Source organism: Syzygium oleosum, unplaced genomic scaffold, assembly GCF_021117445.2.
Source record: "Syzygium oleosum isolate NSW1041296 unplaced genomic scaffold, Sole_v2.1 Sole_v2.04, whole genome shotgun sequence".
Classification (NCBI taxonomy): domain Eukaryota; kingdom Viridiplantae; phylum Streptophyta; class Magnoliopsida; order Myrtales; family Myrtaceae; genus Syzygium; species Syzygium oleosum.
The window spans coordinates 9,855,139-9,874,258 of record NW_026607488.1 but is presented as its reverse complement, the minus strand read 5'-3'; the positions used below and the strand labels follow the sequence as shown (position 1 = coordinate 9,874,258).

Sequence of the window (19,120 nt, the reverse complement as noted above, 5' to 3'; positions counted from 1 at the left end):
ACAAGAATAGTGTTCATGTTCTTGTGTAAATTCGAGTGGGGAACAAGAGAAATCATAGACTTTTCATTCGCGGTCGTGTAATGATTTACTCAACTCTTCTTTAACCATGCGTAACTTTTAGGGTTAATACCACGAAAAACCCTAAACTGGTACACTTAGGACACATTTACTCCAAACTATTTTTTTAACCATAAAAAACCCTAAACTGATACACCCATGACAATTTTACCCCGAACATACCACAAAAAACCCCAAACTGGTACACATATGACAATTTTACCCCGAACTAATTTTTAATATTATTTTTTTATTTTTTTGAATTTTTTCTTTTCTTTTCTTTTCTTTTCTTTTTTTTCCTTCACCTTCAACCTCTGGCCAGTCGCCGGCCCGGCGACCGCCGAGGCGGCGAAGCCGGCGAGGCCGCCGCTCGCCGCGTCAGCGAGGGCCGCCCTCGCCGGCTGTCGAGCGAGGGCCGCCGCTCGCCGGATCCGGCGAGGGCGAACCTCGCCAGATCGAGCGAGGCCGCTCGCCGGATCTGCGAGGCCGCCCGCCCGACGCAGCGAGGGGCGGCCCTCGCCCGACGCAGCGAGGGTCGCGGCTGCTGACGCTGCCGAGGGTCGCCCTCGCCGACGCCGGCGAGGGTCGCCCTCGCTCGACGCCGGCGAGGGCGGCCCTCGCCGGCTTCCGCCTCTGGCCGGTCGCCGAACCGGCAACCGGCCAAAGTTTGAAAATGAAAAAAAAGAAAAGAAAAGAATAAAAAATAAATAAAAATTCGAAAAAAATAAAAAAAATAATATTAAAATTTTAATTCGGGGTAAAATTGTCACATATGTACCAGTTGGGATTTTGTGGTAAGTTCAGAGTAAAATTGTCACGCAGTGTACTGGAGTTTTGTGGTCAAAAAAATAGTTTAGTAAAATTGTCACGAGTGTACTGGGTTGGGGTTTTTATGGTCAAAAAATAGTTTGAGGTAAATGTGTCACAAGTGTACCAGTTTAGGGTTTTTCGTGGTATTAACCCTAACTTTTAATTTCAGCAACTTTGTTCTGTCCAAAAAAAAATTTCTGCAGAATGCCTTGATTTTAGACAGAATTATTAGATGACATGCGCGGTGCTCGCATGCCATCCAGCTAAAACATACTCCGGAAAACTCATAAGATCAAAGAAGGGAAATTATAGGAGACCATCATTCAACTTCGACACAGGGTCCCTTTTCCTATCATCAAGTCGAGGGTGGGACGTGATCCGCTTCTTAATTATAGTCATCAAAAGTAATTTATGGGAAAAGAAAACTGTAAGTGTCACAACTTTCGTACGACACTTACTTAAGTATCATAACTTTTTTTAGATCACCTAAGTGTCACGTTGATCTAGAGTTATTCAGCTGATTGCCAATAACGATTTGTTTGGCCTGAAAATCCAACATGGCGCTGTTTTATTATAAACAGTTCGACGTGACATGCAAGCAAAATGAAGCCAGAATGCGAAGCATGTAAATGACAGGAATAGTTGTCCAAAAAATACTAAATCTACCGTACGATGACCAATTTAGTAAAATATTTTCAATTTAACCAATTTACTCATAAAAATTTTCATAATTTGCCAATATATTCCTTCCGGATAATTTTGATCGAAAATTGCAGACGTGACATCGACTATTGTACATGGCAAGGTCGGCGCTGACGTTGATAATTTCTGTAAATTTTTTTATTTTTTTCCTTTTTTTGATCTTTTCTATTTTTTTGCACTAGATCGATAAATCAGCGATTTTCGACTAATATTGGTCGGAAGAACTTGTTTTCAAATGCATATAAGAAACTCCAATGAAAAAAAAAAGCTATGTTAGTAAAGAGTACAATTTAAAATAAGGTTAAAACTACGAAAAGCCCAAAATTGATATACATGTGACAAATTTACCCCCAATTAATTTTTTGACCACGAAAAATCCCAAATTGGTACATTTGTGATAAATTTACTCCAAACTAATATTTTGATCACAAAAAACCTAAAACCAATATATTTGTTTTACCCTTTGTTAGTTTCTGTTAAATTGAATTACTATTACGAAAAGCCACAAATTGGTACATCTGTGATAAACGGATGGTAAAACCTCAAATTGGTACACTCGCCAATTGCCACGTGTCATCCAACTCAACAATTTTATTGAAGATTTAACGGAAACTGATGGAGGGTAAATTTATCACAAGTATACGAGTTTGGGGTTTTTAGCGATCAAATAATTAGTTTGGGGTAAATGTAGGTATTTAGTCCCCTCGCGGCACCTCCCTTAGGCCTTATCCTGTTGGAACCGACTTTTAGCATCTAGCTAAAATCTTTATTCCAAACATAAGACCTTTTGACCTTGTCACATGTGTATCAGTTTGGAGTTTTTCGTAACATTAACTTTTTAAAATACTTTCTCTAGTTTAACCTTTTTTAAGTTTAAACTCAATGAGAGACATAGCACCTGATATACTTTCTCTTTATCCATATTCTAACATTTAATCTCAATATAAATAAAAAAAAATAGAAATTGAGAGACGACAGGGTATGATTGAAAATACTTTCTCTAATTTGTCCTTTGTTTTTTCAAGTTCAAACTCAATGATAAATAAAGCTTTCATCTCTTCATGTTCTTTCGAAAATTTAATTCCAATAACAGATAGAAACTGTGTACGATAAATCATTAAGCTAAAAAGCTTATTGCTCGAAAGTGCGCGACGTGGAAAGCCCCGTACCACATGTCAAGTCGCGTGACAATTCTAGAGACAAGAGTAAATGTTACATAACGGGGCATTTGAGCGAACATTCTTTCGGTTCCGGCTTTGACTAATGTCAAAAAATCGTATAAAGTCCGGCTTAGATTGGAGTCATCAAATCAAATCAAATCAAATCAAAAGAGGACCTGAACCTTCCACGGGCTTCAATCCGACATCTTATGCTAATCTAGTCATTCCCACATCGCCATAAGCTTCAGACAAAGACCTTGTTGAATGTTCCAGCTGACTCCGCCCCCGAAACAAACACGTGATGTGCATTGTTGGGTTCCGCGACAATGTGGGTGGTGTTGAAGCTGAGATCACGCTCGTGGGTCTTCGGCCACTTCGCTCGAGGGGCGTGTTATCATGCCGGTCGGGCTAAATTCGCGAGTTCTGTGCACAACGTCGTCAATTCGCCATGCAGCACCTTCGAATCCAACAGGGTGCTGAAGAACTTGTCTAAAGAAGGTCGGATCGATGAGGCGCGGAAGCTGTTCGACGAAATGCTCGACAGAGATGAGTATACGTGGAACACCATGGTTGCGGCTTACGCCACTTCGGGGAGGTTAGATGAGGCTAGAGAGCTTTTCGAGGAGACTCCGAACAAGAGTTCGGTCACTTGGTCTTCCCTCGTTTCGGGGTATTGTCGACACGGGTGTCCTGGTGAAGGCTTTAAGTTATTCTGGCGAATGCAGTTGGACGGTCAGAAGCCCACCCAGTTTAGCTTGGGCAGCGTGCTTAGAGCGTGCGCCGTGTCGGGTTATCTCCAGAGAGGCGAGCAGATTCATGGCTATGCAGTGAAAACAAATTTCGACCTTAATGATTTTGTCGTCACGGGTCTTGTTGACATGTATGCAAAGTGCAGAAGCATCTCTGAGGCAGAGTATCTCTTTGCGACGGTTCCCGAAAGGAGTAATCATGCGCTCTGGAGTGCCATGATCACCGGGTATTCTCAGAATGGTGATGCATACAGAGCAATGGAGTGTTTTAAGGAAATGAGGAAGCATGGAATTGAATTCGACGAGTACGGTTTACCTAGTGTACTGGCAACTTGTGCAGCAGTTTCAGGTGATGCTTTTGGGGCACAGGTGCATTGCTGCATCGTTAGGAGTGGCTATGGAGTCAGTGCCTTTGTTCAGAGTGCGCTGGTTGACATGTATGCGAAATGTGGAGATCTGAGCAGTGCTAAGTTGGTGATAGAGGCTACGGAGATTGATGGTGTGGTTTCTTGGAACTCAATGATTATGGGTTGCATGAGGCAGGGGTGCGAAGAGGAAGCACTATACCTTTTTAAGAAAATGCATGGAAGAGATATGAAGATTGATGATTTTACTTACACATCGGTTCTAAAGTCTCTTGCTTCCACGATGGATTTGAAACTCGCAAAGTCTGTGCACTGTCTGATCTTAAAGACGAGATTTGAGGCTTATCGAATAGTGAGCAATGCACTCATCGACATGTATGCTAAACAAAGAGAGATCACTTGCGCATGTGAGGTGTTCAAGTGTATGCTGGACAAGGACGTCATTTCATGGACTTCCCTGGTCACAGGATACGCGCACAATGGCTTCTTTGAAGAAGCTCTCAGGTTGTTCTATGGCATGACAGTTGAGGGGATTTATCCTGATGAAATGGTTGTTGCTAGTATTTTAAGTGCTTCTGCAGAATTGACAGCTCTAGAATTTGGGCAACAAGTTCATGGAATTTTTGTGAAATCAGGCCATGCTTTTTCAGCATCGGTTGGCAATTCTCTCATCTCAATGTATGCTAGATGTGGATGCATAGAAGATGCTGATCGAGTGTTCAACTCAATGCAAGTACGGGGTGTAATCACATGGACGGCTCTTATCATGGGTTATGCACGTAATGGCAAAGCAAAAGAATCTTTAGAGTCCTACAATCACATGATTGCGAGTGGAGTAAAGCCTGATTACATCTCTTTTATTGGCCTATTATTTGCATGCAGCCATGCCTGTCTTGTTCAAGAAGGTCGCATGTACTTTGAATCCATGACCAAGACTTATGGAATAAAGCCGGGCCCTGAGCACTATACTTCAATAATTGACCTCTTAGGGCGCTCTGGAAAACTTGCTGAGGCTGAAGAATTGCTTAATCAAATGTCTGTGGAACCAGATCCAACAATATGGAAGGCACTACTCGCTGCATGCCGCGTACACAAAAACTTGGAACTGGGAGAGAGGGCAGCAAGGAATCTTTTCAAATTGGAACCTATGAATTCTGTTCCTTATGTTCTCCTAGCTAATTTATATTTTGCCTCTGGTAAACTGGAAGAGGCTGCAAAAGTCTGGGGTTTGATGAAAACAAGAGGAATCAATAAAGAGCCTGGTTGTAGTTGGGTTGGGATCAATGGCCAAGTTCACACCTTTGTATCCGAAGATAGAGGGCATCCAAGAATGTCTGATATCTATTTGAAGATTGATGAAGTAATGCGATTAATCAAGAAAGCTGGTTATGTTCCAGACTTAAGTTCTGCGCTACATGATGTTGATGAAGAGGGTAAAGAGCTTGGCCTTGCTTACCACAGTGAGAAATTGGCTGTTGCCTTTGGGCTGCTTGCTATGCCCCAAGGAGGACCTATTCGAATTTATAAGAACCTTCGGGTATGTGGTGACTGTCACGTTGCCATGAGATATATATCACTAGTGTTTAGTCGCCATATAGTTCTGAGGGATTCAAATCGCTTTCATCACTTTAGGGAAGGGGTCTGTTCATGTGGAGATTATTGGTGAAAAATACAAATCCCTTAAAGCTTTTATGGTTAAACTATGCATCAGTGCATCTGAGGTCGTGGCAGAACTGAAAAGGCTTGAGGATTTTGAACTTTTGCTGTTGAATTTTGGAATTTTCCTAGCAAGTTTAAATTGCTTACTCTAGGGTGGCAATTCTACTAAGAAAAGGGTATAGGCTGATCAAAAGCTAAACGGAAGAATAATCTGGAGCAGCATTTACACTCAGTGGAGAGAGGTGCAACAGATATAGATCCGCACATGGCTTCTATAGCCTTGGAAGCTGTTGCAATCAATGTTAGTTTGTTTTCGGTCACTAAACCTGGTGATGATCAGATCTGTGGAGGAGGCACAAGACAAAAATTGAAGATGATATAGCATTGCATGATGATAAGTTGTGACCTGCTTCTTATGATTTGACCCATTGCTCAATTATTTCTTTATTCAATTAAGAAAGAATTCCCCTTTTAGGGATTGTGAACCTCATTCAATTTGCAAATTTCAGGATGCTGAACGAACTTAACTTCAATTACAGCAACAGTTGGTGGTCGAAGTGGACAAGGCAAGTAGATTTGGTGTTTTCTACTCTTGTCTTGTTGCGTAAAATGGCTTTCCTTGTTGCAAAATTGTGCTCTCGATTACATCCTATCAATGCGATCCACCTGAACTGTGCTGGTTGATTTGACCATCACGTTAACTCAATGTTTGGCAATCTTATGTTGAATCTTTACTTTAGCAGACGATATTTGCTCTGTTGAGTTTGTCGTGTGAGCTTCACTTGGACTCTAATATATATGTTTAACAATGTGAATCAAGGAAGCCTGATGTCAACCTCTCCAATCAACACTCTCATACGCTTTCTCAAAGTCAACCTTTGTGGATAGTCTTTCCACTGACTGGGGACCTAGTCCCCTCTTATTGGCCAGCTGGTACTCAATTTCTCTTCTTCCAAGTTATTATTATCTGTTGCCTTAGGAGTCACCTAACTTTTTTGGCTTGTATGACGATATCTACCATTTAAACTTTCGATGGTTGAAACCAGATAAGTGTTACATCTTGTATGTTTGTTCTTTTTATAATCTACTCCTACATTTGATTTGAGTCCTATTTGGCCTACATTGTAATACTCATTCCATTGATAAGAATGACTAGAATATGAAAGGCTTGCAATATAATGTTTTTTCTTGCCACTATTTTTCATATTTAGCTAAATTATCTTGTTTGCTGAATAATTATATGCTTAACTATGATTTACTTGGTAGTATGCTTTTGGTAACACGCATCGCAAGTATCTTAACAAATGCTGTCACTTGGCTTGCAGTTGCAGACTGCAAGGGCAGAGTGTTTGGCACGCAACAGCTCTTTTGATGCGGTCTTTCAGGTTAGTTGCCTAGCTCAACACTTATCTGTGTAGGTCTTTGGTCTCTCTCCTTATAAATTCAAATTTGTTATGCAAACTGGAAACAGATGAAATAGTCACCTTTAAGAAGGCGCTGCAAGATGACAGATATGCAAATAAGAGAAGTGAAGACTGCACACATAAGTGACCCTCCTATCTGGCTTGTCCTGCACTGGACTTTTATTCTCCTTGCTTAATCAATGCTGCACACACTATTTAAAATGTGATAATGTGGGTTTGGTAACATAGGACTTTTCTTACTTCTTTAGATGCATAATTGGAAATAAGCATTACCTCGGTAGATGCTTAATCAAAAATATGCTGGAAACTCAATTTACTTCTCATTAGTAACCAAATTTGTCAGTTCAGTAGTCATTATGGACTTCCCATCTTTTTTGTATTAAGCATATTAGTATTTTGAATATTCTGACTAAAAAAAGATATTAGTATTTTGAATATAGCAAATAAGAAAGCAAGCAACTTAATCAACCTTTGGATAAAGATATGGTGCCTCAGCTATAATTCGAAATCCCAATTCCAATATTGAGAGGTTTCGGAAGATGACTCATTCTGTAACATGTATATGTTGGTGAGCTAATGAGCATAGCAGACAATTGAGTATGAACTAGGAAACCTTCTCAAATTAGGAAATCAACTAGAACTAGGAAATCTACTCAAATTAGGAAACCTACTTAAACTAAGAAATATACTCGAATTAGGAAACCGACTTAAATTGAGAAACTACTTAAACAAGGAAACATTCCTCCAGCCTTGACCCAGCCGATTTGGCCTTGGTTCTTTAACTTCTAAAAACTAGGCTTGAGTTGGGGTTATGAGTTGTTTGCCTTCAATGGAATTTCCTAGCTTTGATGCTCCCGTGTCATGGGTGCAACTTCAAATCAAGCTTTAAATAAAGATATGGTGTCACAGCTGTAATTCCAATTTTGATTTCCAAAATTGGGAGATTTTAGAAGATGACTCACGCTGTAACATGTATATGTTGGTAATCTAATAAATGCAGTAGACAAATTGAGTAATCTAACATCTCCAATAAAGCAAGTAATGGCTTTTTGGGTAAATATTCATTAGATAGTTTTCCCAAAGTTTTTGAAACATATTCTTGCTTGACGGAAATTATATATTAAGGAAGCAGCCTTCGTGAGTATGCGATATATTCAATTTGAGAGATAAACAATACACAGAGGGCATGGAGACTAGGGTTTTGATGGTTGTATGCATACTCTTAGGCCTTGTGTCTGAAGGTGTAGCAGCACCAGGGAATGCAACTTTCTATGTACCTCATAAGCGTAAGAACTTTTCTTTGCATTGACTGTACTAAGAATGTTGATATACGTTCTTATATCTGGGTTCCCTGCATTGTGATCTGACCAAAAGATGTTGGTATACATTTTGTGTGGCATTTTTTATGCCATTTTGTTTGTTTTCCCATCTCATTCCTTTTCATGTCATTTTCTTTGCACAATCCCAAGCTAAATTCCTAGTTCACCTTTTTCTTTTTTTGGGAAATTATAGCTTCGGATTGCCATGGAGTGAAGGAACCAGGGCCGATGGTTGTCGCAGCTAGCAACCCCATCTGGAATAATGGGGCCATATGTGGGAAAAAGTTCAAGGTGACATGCATAGGCCCTCCGAGTACTGGTAAGAAATTCCCTTGCAAGGGCTCGGTGATCGTGACTGTCGTGGATCGATGCGCTTCGCCACAATGCCACACCACTTTCAAGCTCTCAAGGCCGGCCTTTGACAAGATCGTTGACCCTACGCTGGTTATGATCGCGATTGATTATGAACCGTAAGTCTTTATTTGGTCCGCCGTCTCCCTTCATCTATCTAAGGATCCACCAAGACTTTGTTTCATGAACTTACTCACGGATGAATTCGCAGGGCTTAAAGGCAAGTTGGGATTTATTCTTTTGCGTGGGAAGGATGATGGACTGATGGCAACTTAATTCCTTTGGACAATAAGATTGAGATGTTTTCGTTTCTTTGCTCTCTCTCTCTCTCTCTCTCTCTCTCTCTCTCTCTCTCTCTCTCTCTCTCTCTCTCTCTCTCTCTCTCTCTCTCTCTCTCTCTCTCTCTCTCTCTCTCTCTCTCTCTCTCTCTCTCTCTCTCTCTCTCTCTCTCTCTCTCTCTCTCTCTCTCTCTCTCTCTCTCTCTCTCTCTCTCTCTCTCTCTCTCTCAGGGTGTGTGTACCAAGTTTTGAAAAAGGAATATCTTATTATTTGTGTTATTGTTCGAAACAAACGCGGAAAAACAAATACAGAACACAAGGATTTACGTGGTTCGATCACAAGGTGATCTACGTCCACGGGCGAGGCAAAACAAGATTCCACTATAATCAAAGAGAGTATAGTTTTCAGAAATCGAAAAAACAACTTAACAAAACCTCACGGCTCACAAATCTCTCTTAATCAATGAAAAAACCTAGTCGTAGTATAAATAGGGCTCTCCAAAAAATTTTCTCGGGGGCGTAGCCCCCGAAACATTTGTTCGCTTACTCCAGCTTAGGCGAACCGTTATAAAGATTTGTTCGCTTGCTCCAGGTTGGGCCTATCGGCCTAATCCTCCGCATCGCGAACTAAATCTCAATTTTTTCTCTATTTTTGGGTCACACAAAAAATATGTCAGGTCGGATGATGAACCTGACCGAGTACATAAAATTCAAGACATATTTACCGGTTATATTTTTAAAGAGCACAGGATGCCAATTTGGCAATTGACGGTATATTAATGACCATATCAGCGTCTCCTTTTCCTTTTGTGATAGAATGACCAATTCGAACGCATATAGTTTAAGGATTTAATTGGCAAAAAAAAAAAAAAGTCGGGACCTGATTGTGAAATGAAGTGGACTTAACAATCAAGAGGGGGTGAATTGATTAACGCAGGATTTTGAAACATTTTTTGGGCAAAACAATGCATAGAGGATGACTAGTCTTCGTAGATAAAATATGATATGCAGTGCAAATATCTTCAATCAACGAAAATCTACTTAAACAAAGATACCTACTCATATTAGGAAATCTAATTGAATTGGGAAACTACTTAAAAGTAGGAAACATCCCTCCAACCTAGATTCAGCTGAATCAGTCCTAGTTTTTCCATCTCGAACACCTTTTTGCCGTTGGAGCCATTGGATCATGTCGTGTTGCTTGCACAAATATCAAATGGGCTTGGTTGATTGACGAGGCTTGGGTTGGGCTTGCGAGTTGTCCGTCTTCGATGGAATTTCCCAAGCTCTGGTGCTCCCGCAGCATCACATGCAGCTCCAAATCAAACTTTGGATAAAGATATGGTGTCACAGCTGTAACTCGATACCCGATTTCCAAAATCGGGAGGTTCTGCATAATGGCTCATGCTGTAACATGCCCATGTTGGTAAGCTCAATGAACACAGTAGACAACTGAGTAACCAAACACCTCCAGTAAAGCATGTAATGGCTGTTTGGGGTAATACTCATTAGACAGTTCTCCAGAAGCTTTTGAAACACCTTCTTGCACTCGATGGGAATCATATATTAAGGAGCAGCCTTCGTGGGAAGTGTGTGATGCATTCAACTTGAGAGATAACCAGTACATGAAAGGGCATGGAGACGAGGGTTTTGATGGCTGTATGCATACTCTTCTGCCTTGTGTCTGCAGGTGTCGCAGCACCGGGGACTGCGACTTTCTATGAACCCCTCATAAGCGTAAGAACTTCCCTTTGCATTGACTGTAACTAAAGGTGCTGGTATACGTTCTGATAGCTGGGTTCTTTGCATTCTGATCTGATCAAAAGATGAAACTTTCCATCTCATTCCTTTTCGTGTTGTCTTCTACGAAAATGGAACGCTGCACAATCTTAAGCTGAATTCTTGATTCACCTCCGTTGTCTTTTTTGGGGGGGAAATTATAGCTTCGGATTGCCCTGGAGTGAAGGAACCCGGGCCAATGGTCGCAGCAGCTAGCGATTCCATCTGGAATGATGGCGCCCTATGTGGGAAGAAGTTCAACGTGACGTGCCTCGGCCGTCCGAGCACCGGCGAGAAGTTTCCATGCAAGGGCTCGGTGATTGTGACCGTCGTGGATCGATGCGCTTCGCCGCGATGTGAGAACACATTGGAGCTCTCTAGGGCGGCCGTCGACAAGATCGTCGACCCTACGCTGGTCAAGATTATCATTGATTACAAAAGCGTGACTTTTTCAGTCTCCCTTTGCCTATCCTAGTGATCTTCTGAGATTTTTGTTTTCCACGAACTTACTCGGGGATGAATTTGCAGGGTTTAAAGCAAGTCGGAGGGTATTCTTTTGCGTGGGAAGGATGATGGAGTGATGGCAACTTATCATTCCTTTGGACTTCAAAGATTAGATGTTTTATTTCTTTTGCTTAGGTCATTGATTTTTTATTGAAAAATGTTCTCATTTTGATTCTACTTTCAAAAAAACTCTCTCTCTCTCTCTCTCTCTCTCTCTCTCTCTCTCTCTCTCTCTCTCTCTAATTGCAAAATATTGAATGTATATCACATGTTGCAAAATAATATGATTGCAAGTTAATCCTTCACTATCTTGGGTAAATTGAGCTAATCCATCGCCTAGACAAGGGGATCTCATGCTTTTGTAGATATATGTTGTTTTGCTTTATTTTCTTGAAGGGTCGCGCTTTTTCTACTTATCTTTTAGCTTAGACTCTCCTTTATTTTTGTAATTTGGCGACAGTATCTCTCGTGGAGCCTACCACTTCTTGTACAGCTTTCCAAAAGTAATTTTTTTTTTATTATTTGATCAACTTTTTTTATTTTGTTTCTTCTTTTATTTTTTGCGGGTCCCACTTTCCTTCTTCTTTCATTCTTTCCACGCTTTTGACGTCTCAAATCTTCGCTCTTGCAAATTGTCTACGCCTCCCACTCATTTTTCTTCTTCTTCTTCATCTTCTTCTTCTTCCATACATCCCGTCGTCCTCTGTTTTTTATCTTTTCTATCTATGATGCCAACCCCGTCATCCTCTATACTTTCAATCATAAAAAGAGCATTGATTTTCTCTACTAGAAAATAGGGAAAACAGCATTAGAGAAAAAACAATAACCCAATAAAAACATGATTTTCAATTCTAATAAGAATTGAAAATCAACTACAAAATTGATTAATTCTAATCAATCACTTTCGTAAAATTAGTTTTGTTGAAAAGAAAATTTTCTAAGAAACCTAATTCTTTTTGCGTTGTTAAGTAAAATCTAGAAAAATTTTAACATAAACACTTCTTTAACAAGATCACTTATTTATAAATTTCACTTTTGTTGTGTGTATCACCGTTACTTGTTTACTCGACAAAACTTATTTCTACGGAAGTAAAATCCAAAAATAAAAAGGAAAACATTGTGCCTTTAATATATATACGGATTACCCACCATAAACAAAAAAAAAAACATGAATTGCTTAATTATGGTAACTATATCCTAAATAGAAAATGAAAATAAAATAAAATAAAATAAAGAAAGTAAATTGATTTGGGGCCATACTTTAAATTGCAATTGAATCATTGAGGATAATTTTGTCTTTCCATTGGAAAATGGAGTAGATTAGCCGTATAAGGGATGGAAATGCCTTTTCTTGTATATGCTTTTTGTGTGAAAAACATCAAATATTTCCCCAAGTATTGCTAGGGTAACTGCAGTGGAAGTCCTAAATATTTAATAGTCATTTTGAGTTCAAAACTCATAATTATGATTAAATGAGTTCTAAGATCACATTCGTATGTTAACAATTGTCGATGCTAAAATAAGCCACGTCAGATTGGCCATGAGTTAAGGATTTGATTGCACATTTTTTGTAAGCAGTTAGGTCTCGATTAAGCAAAATTAGATATCAGACTCAATTAATCGACGATTGAAACATTATAGATCTTTCATTGTACTTACCCAAAACATTGCTCATAGCATATAGTGTAATGTTGTTGACCACGTACGTGGGCCAAGTCCAAATAGATTTGATCTTAAAAAGGTCAGATGTTAATTTAAATTCTTAGGAAAAGTACCCAATTAGTCCTAAATCAATTGTATGAATGTCAGCCCAATTTTTTCAATTTAATCCTAAATCTTTGCGCGAAATTTTAATATAATTATTTAGGCAATTTTTTTTCGAAAATTGTTGATATGGTGGCATAGTCAACACTAGTTAGGCAAATGCGATTCAATTATCGTCGGTTATCGTACTTGACACATCACATTGTCAACAATTTCTGGTAAAAATTGATCAGAAGGACTGTAACGGAATTTTGAGCAAAATTTAGGATTAAATTGGTAAAATTCAAAGTTTTATAACTGTTAATATGTTTATAATTGATTGAACAATTTCTACTCACTTCGCTATTCCAAAACTATATAACACTAAAGGGAATACTTATATGAAGTTGCTAATTATCTATTGGCGGTAATTATAAGCGAAACCCACATCGCTTAGCAACACAAAATAATGCATAGAAAGATATTGAAATTATTTTTTGTTCGAAAGTGACTCTTTAATATTGTGGACTCCACCTTACTCAAAACGCTCAATAACGTACATCCGTCGATCTGATTATTTATATATATGTATGTATATACATATGTATGCATTGAATTAATAAAACAAGAAGAAACATAAAAATATTTTCTGACCTTATAACCAATTATTCAGGCAACAGAAAAATTCAAGGCTTTGTTCTAACAGAAGAAATTTTTTTCGCTGCTATTGTAGATATGTAATTCCTTAAAGTTTGTAAAACATTTCAATTACTGAGAATTTCGCTCCTCTCTCTGTCTCTCTCTCAAGTCCACCGGTCGCCGGCCGGCCGCATACCAATGCCTATCCGGCGGCTGCTCCGCCGCAAACCGCCGAGCAACCGCTCCCTTCCCGGACGAGATCACCTCCACCGGCCAAACCCACGTCTCATCCACGGCGTCTCCACCCTCCAACCCTCCGAGCTCGCCGCCGCCGCCCCCACCTCGGAGCAGTCGCGGTCGGCTCCGTCGACCTCCATGCCGGACTCTCTCCTGGCGGAGAAGATCCTCTTCAACCTGAAGCAAGGTAACGTCAGGGACCCTCGAAGCTACTTCTCCCGCTTGAGCCCTCCGGCCGTCGTCGAGGTGCTCCGGCGGTACCGCGACGACCTTCGCGCGGCCCTGAAGTTCGTCGACTTGGTTTCGTCTAACTGCCCCGGTTTCAAGCACTCGCCCGAGTCCTTGAGCGCCATGGTCCACGTGTTGGTCCGCGGCCGGAGGTCATCGGAAGCGCAGGGTTTGATTCTCAGGATGGTCAGGAAGAGCGGCGTCTCGCGTGCGGAGATTGTGGATTCTTTGATTGATGCTTGTCGTGATGGCGGGTCGAGTTGTGCGGTGTTTAGCTTGTTGATCAGGACTTACGTGCAAGCTAGGAAGTTGAGGGAAGGCGCCGAGGCTTTTCGGTTGTCGGGTAGTAAAGGGATTCGTGTTCTTATCGGTGCTTGTAATGGTCTCCTTGGCGGGCTCGTGAAGGCGGGGTGGGTCGATTTGGCGTGGGAAGTTTACGGCGAAGTCGTTAGGAGCGGTGTTCAAGTGGATGTCTACACTCTTAACATAATGGTCAATGCATTGTGTAAAGATCGTAAGATGAATGAGGTCAAATCATTTTTACTGGACTTGGAGGAGAAGGGTGTTTTTCCAGATATTGTTACTTATAATACTCTGATTAATGCTCATTGTAGGGAGGGACTAGTGGATGAAGCTTTCGGGTTGGTGAATTTAATGTCGGAGAAGGGCATGAAACCAAGCCTATACACCTATAATGCCCTTATCAATGGATTGTGTAGAAATGGAGAATACACCAGAGCTAGAGAAATGCTGGATGAGATGTCAGAAAAAGGTGTGAGCCCCGACAATGCCAGTTTTAATACCCTGCTCGTTGAGATTGGTAGAAAAGGTAATGCTGTGGAGGCTGAAAAGATTTTCGAAGAGATGTCACTGCGAGGTGTGGTTCCTGATTTGGTTAGCTATAGTTCGATCATTGGGGTGCTTTTGAGATGTCACAATCTTGACCGGGCTTTAATGTACTTTAGGCGCATGAAAAGTGCTGGGTTGGTGCCGGATGGTGTAATTTATACCATCCTCATTGATTGGTACTGTAAAAATGGCTTAGTCTCAGAGGCTTTGAGGTTGCGGGATGAAATGCTGGAGCAAGGCTGCTTCGTGGATGTAGTTACATTTAACACTATATTGAATGGTTTGTGCAAGGACAAGATGCTTGTGGAGGCAGATCAGCTCTTTCGCGAGATGGATGAAAGGGGTGTGTTTCCTGATTTTTGTACATTCACTACACTAATTAATGGGCACTGTAAGGATGGGAATATGAACAAAGCAATGAGCTTGTTCAAGACAATGTCTCAAAGAAACCTAAAACCTGACATTGTGGCATACAATACACTGATTGATGGTTTCTGCAAGGCGGGTGAAATGGAGAAGGCTTATCAAATATGGGACGATATGATCAACAGTGGCATAAGTCCAAACCACATTTCATACAGCATTCTGATAAATGGTTTCTGTAGCACAGGAGCTGTTGCTGAGGCTTTTAGGTTGTGGGATGAGATGGTTAAGAGGGGTATTCGACCTAGTCTAATTGGTTGCAACACTATATTAAAAGGTTTTTGCCGGTCTGGAGATGTATCCAAGGCAGATGAGTTCTTCAGCAAAATGGTTGCTAAAGGAATTCTTCCAGATAGCATTACTTACAACACTTTGATCAATGGATTTGTGAGAATAGAGGACATGGATAAAGCTGCTGAACTGGTTAATAAAATGGAGAACATGGGACTGATGCCCGACGTATATACGTACAATGTCATTTTGGGTGGTTTCTGTAGGCAAGGTAGGATGCAAGAAGCTGAGCTGGTATTGAGAAGGATGATTAGTAGAGGTGTGAATCCGGATAGAGCTACATATTCAGCGTTGATAAATGGCCATGTTAGCAACGATGACTTGAAGGAAGCATTTCGGTTCCATGATGAAATGCTGCAGAAGGGATTTGTACCGGATGATAAATTCTAGACCTCATTCAGGTGATTTTGATGCATGTCATCATATGTGGATGGTGCATATATTTTTTGTCTGTTTGTCAACGAGTTCCTTATGGAACATTCATTTTCCTGCTTATTGGTATCTGCTATGTTTTCCCCAATGCACTAAGGGTATTATTTTGTTATGGTCTCTGGGGAAGGCATAATAATCTTCTCCTTTTGTTTTTCTGGTGCATCTGAAGTTTGTTTTGTGAATAGATCAAATTTTGCAAAATTGTTATATCCTCCGAGATCTGTTTGTTTTTTCCCCTGGAATTTGAATTTGGATGAGAAGTTTGCTGCCAGTTTTAGCTATTCTGGCTTTATGGTGCTTGTCACCTTCTGTGCTTCCTATTATGTTAAATAAGTTTTTGTGCAAGTATATGTATCTTTATATATTCAATCAAATGCATCAATCATATTATGACGATTTTCCAATTTCACATGCCTTTGTTGCAGGGGACTGTCAAGAACGACCTTTTGGGTTATTATGCTTGAGGTATGCTTGACTACTTGGAGCTATTCACTTTCGCTCAAGTCATGAGATTGTTCTTAAGAATGGTGATTTCCAAAATTTATTTCATTCCCTTCTTTGCTGCAATCTGGCTGCAAACAATTAGCTCTTTTGTTTTTGCCCCCACTTTGACTTTGCAAAGTTTACATAGCATACTCAGTCAATTTATTTCACTGCATTTGCTCCATATTTTGGTTATTTCAGTAGGTACATCCTAAGACCAATCAACCAAAGTGAAAATTAATCTTCCACGTTATCTTATCTATGCAGGAAATCAGATTCCTCCATGGATGGAAGTGTCGGTCTAGGAACAAAATGACAGGTTGGAGCATTGCAAGTAGCATGCTAGTTATGTGTTCTTGCTACTTTTGTGACTGAATTATACAACACGGGTGTGACGAGTTTCATTAAATAGATTGGCCAATTGCGGGAGCTGTTCTATTATGTGGAAAAAAATAATGGTTCTGCAAACCTTCTGATTTTAACTGAGTATCACATGTTCTTTTTTGGCCAAACTTAGTTTCACAGTATAAATTACATAATGTTCGGTTATGTCAAAAAGTTTTTGATTTTTTTATCTGTTTTATGCTCATCCTGAACGTCCCTTCAACAGGTCTTTCCTTTTGCTTCCCTACATCTAAAAGTTATTAAGCTGCAGTCTATTTGGTATCTAGATTGAATTATCTGTCATAGTTGATGGAACAGATATTATGGTTTCATAATTCTCTATCTCTGGGTCGATTTGTTTCCACTTACTTATTTTCTTCTTGTAATTGTTTTTCCTGTTTTTCTTTTTTACTTTCTTGTTTCTTGGATACAAATAATCCTTGGATTTAAAATCAGCTGCTAGATTCCCACTTTGTGCATAATGTAGACGAGTTCTGACATGGTCATTAAGTGAAATTCCTGCAAACCAATTAATCCTGGTAAACGCTATCTGAAATGTATATGAGCCATCAGAGGATCCACTGATTGAGCATGGTCTTGAGATTGTGAATTCGGCAAAAGAACAAGCTTCTCCTAGTGGTGTAAGATTAGTGGCTGATACTTTGTGGTCCGAAATCTTTCCCAAAACCCAAAGATGTTGGCATCCGATAGGTTGCTTGGTGGGAAATAGTAACTTCCATACTTTTTGCTGTTTAATTCAATTACTTCTAGTCTTCTCGGTTGGACACAGCCCCTATACAGGAATTTTTCTCTGGTTGTCACACTGCCTTTTCAAATATGCAGAAACTACTTTAGGTTGTACACGAGGCTCTACCAAAGATGTCTTTGGTTGTTCCAGACTTCAGTTACTTACCTGATGTAAGGGTACCTGGTGAAAAAGCTCCTAATGTATCAAGGTACATGCAATCTCTACTGTGTGTGTGATGCTGCTCATGCCTTTCTATTCTATTATAAGCTATCTGTGGACTGTCTTCATGCTCAGAGTTAATGAACCATCTATACATGCCATGCATCAATTGTAAGAGCACTAGCAAGTGACTATCTTCATTTGTCGCACAGATATTACATTCAGATGCTCCTTTAGTTGATTCTCGTGTTGCATAGTTTGACCATTGTGCTTCCGCATGTAATTTGTCCATGAATTCTACTGATGATGTTCTCCTAAGTTCTCATAGGCTTCTGCTTCAATATTTCTTATGATGGAATCCCACCGGGGACAAATTGGTCAGATTTGTTCAAGTTCTGTGAAGGATGCAGTACATCAGAAAAAAAGTACTAAATGAGACTGTAAGAAGAAATGCTATATAGTAGGTCAAAAAATTGAGAGATGCTATGAATTTTTACGGGACTGCAATCGAAGAGTTTACTAAGGATATTCAGAAGAAATTCTAAACTGAACTGCTGAAAAGATGGTTATACTGATCTGTCAATCCAATTAAACCCATGGCAGACTGCAGACTGTGTTTTGGGTCCATGTGGCCTGTCCTCTGATGTAGTAATTGGAAGCCACAAATTTGTGTTGCTCTTTTCACATGGTTTTTTTCAGTCCCGTTGGATTTATATTTTTATGAACAGCACGGAATATATAGTTTGACCATCTTTGGTGTTTGTTCTGCAGAAGGTCGGGAGGAGCTCAGATCGTGGGTTTGATGCAACTTTAAGAAGCCTTATGAGTGACTTCTTTTGCGGGCCAAAGCCTAATGGTCATGGCAGAACAAAGCTGTGCAATCCGGTAAAAGATCTGTGGTAATTTCGAGACTTAATATTTGTATTCATTTGTCATAGGATGCCCTGGATGGTCATGGTCGATGTTGTGCAATTTATATTGATCCTCGAAGATACAACTGTCCTCAGTACATAAGATCATACGTGCTACTTATTAGTTCTTCAAGCTATTGTTAATCTTCAGTAGTCCGGGTCGATGTTGTATGACATTGCTTTTATTTTGCTTTGAATGTTTTCACATAGTGAAGTAAAGGGGTTATGAGTCGATCGGCCTTGGGTCTCTGGCATCCCCTCTTTGGTAATAACCTTTCCATAGTTGTAGAACAAACGCTTTGACTAAGCCAAAAGAGAAACAGAGCAATTGAGTCGCTTTGGCACATGTAAAATATTTGTGAGAATGTGATAGAGAAGAGTTACATGAGCAAAAAGATGGACACAACCACACCAACTTCTGAAGCCACCTATTCCT

At 40.1% G+C, this 19,120-nt stretch overlaps 3 protein-coding genes across 8 annotated transcripts; all 3 read left to right on the top strand.

The window, feature by feature from the left end:
* Positions 1 to 2,820: 2,820 nt before the first annotated feature.
* LOC130134378 (putative pentatricopeptide repeat-containing protein At5g52630) lies at positions 2,821 to 5,990 on the top strand. Its single transcript, XM_056311112.1, has one exon. The coding sequence runs from the start codon at positions 3,056 to 3,058 to the stop codon at positions 5,507 to 5,509; it is 2,454 nt and encodes an 817-aa protein (XP_056167087.1). The 5' UTR covers positions 2,821 to 3,055; the 3' UTR covers positions 5,510 to 5,990.
* A 101-nt stretch (positions 5,991 to 6,091) lies between these two features.
* On the top strand, positions 6,092 to 8,914 carry LOC115679526 (EG45-like domain containing protein). Of its 2 annotated transcripts, XR_008816501.1 has the most exons (4): positions 6,092 to 6,435; positions 6,828 to 6,887; positions 8,439 to 8,715; positions 8,808 to 8,914. XR_008816501.1 is itself a non-coding variant. In XM_056311113.1 (3 exons), exons 1-3 carry the CDS (start codon positions 8,113 to 8,115, stop codon positions 8,812 to 8,814), a joined length of 384 nt encoding a protein of 127 aa, XP_056167088.1. In that variant the 5' UTR covers positions 6,910 to 8,112; the 3' UTR covers positions 8,815 to 8,914. The 2 variants fall into 2 exon arrangements, 1 of the variants encoding a protein (XP_056167088.1); XM_056311113.1 differs by lacking the exons at positions 6,092 to 6,435; positions 6,828 to 6,887 and adding an exon at positions 6,910 to 8,212.
* Positions 8,915 to 13,708: 4,794 nt separating this feature from the next.
* LOC115679533 (pentatricopeptide repeat-containing protein At5g01110) lies at positions 13,709 to 18,914 on the top strand. 5 transcript variants are annotated; one of them, XM_030603136.2, is made up of 5 exons: positions 13,709 to 15,968; positions 16,425 to 16,464; positions 16,750 to 16,801; positions 17,710 to 17,822; positions 18,545 to 18,914. In XM_030603136.2, exon 1 carries the CDS (start codon positions 13,738 to 13,740, stop codon positions 15,955 to 15,957), a length of 2,220 nt encoding a protein of 739 aa, XP_030458996.1. In that variant the 5' UTR covers positions 13,709 to 13,737; the 3' UTR covers positions 15,958 to 15,968; positions 16,425 to 16,464; positions 16,750 to 16,801; positions 17,710 to 17,822; positions 18,545 to 18,914. The 5 variants fall into 5 exon arrangements, with proteins under 5 accessions (XP_030458996.1, XP_056166814.1, XP_056166813.1 ...); XM_056310839.1 differs by having other exon boundaries at positions 16,750 to 17,585; XM_056310838.1 differs by having other exon boundaries at positions 16,750 to 17,595.
* The last annotated feature ends 206 nt before the right edge of the window (positions 18,915 to 19,120 follow it).

Coding starts and splice junctions, on each gene's coding strand:
- LOC130134378 (XM_056311112.1), top strand. CDS start 3,056: ATGTGGGTGGTGTTGAAGCTGAGATCACGCTCGTGGGTCTTCGGCCAC.
- LOC115679533 (XM_056310840.1), top strand. CDS start 13,738: ATGCCTATCCGGCGGCTGCTCCGCCGCAAACCGCCGAGCAACCGCTCC.
- LOC115679526 (XM_056311113.1), top strand. CDS start 8,113: ATGGAGACTAGGGTTTTGATGGTTGTATGCATACTCTTAGGCCTTGTG. Junction 8,213..8,438: donor TTTCTATGTACCTCATAAGC/GTAAGAACTTTT, acceptor GGGAAATTATAG/CTTCGGATTGCCATGGAGTG.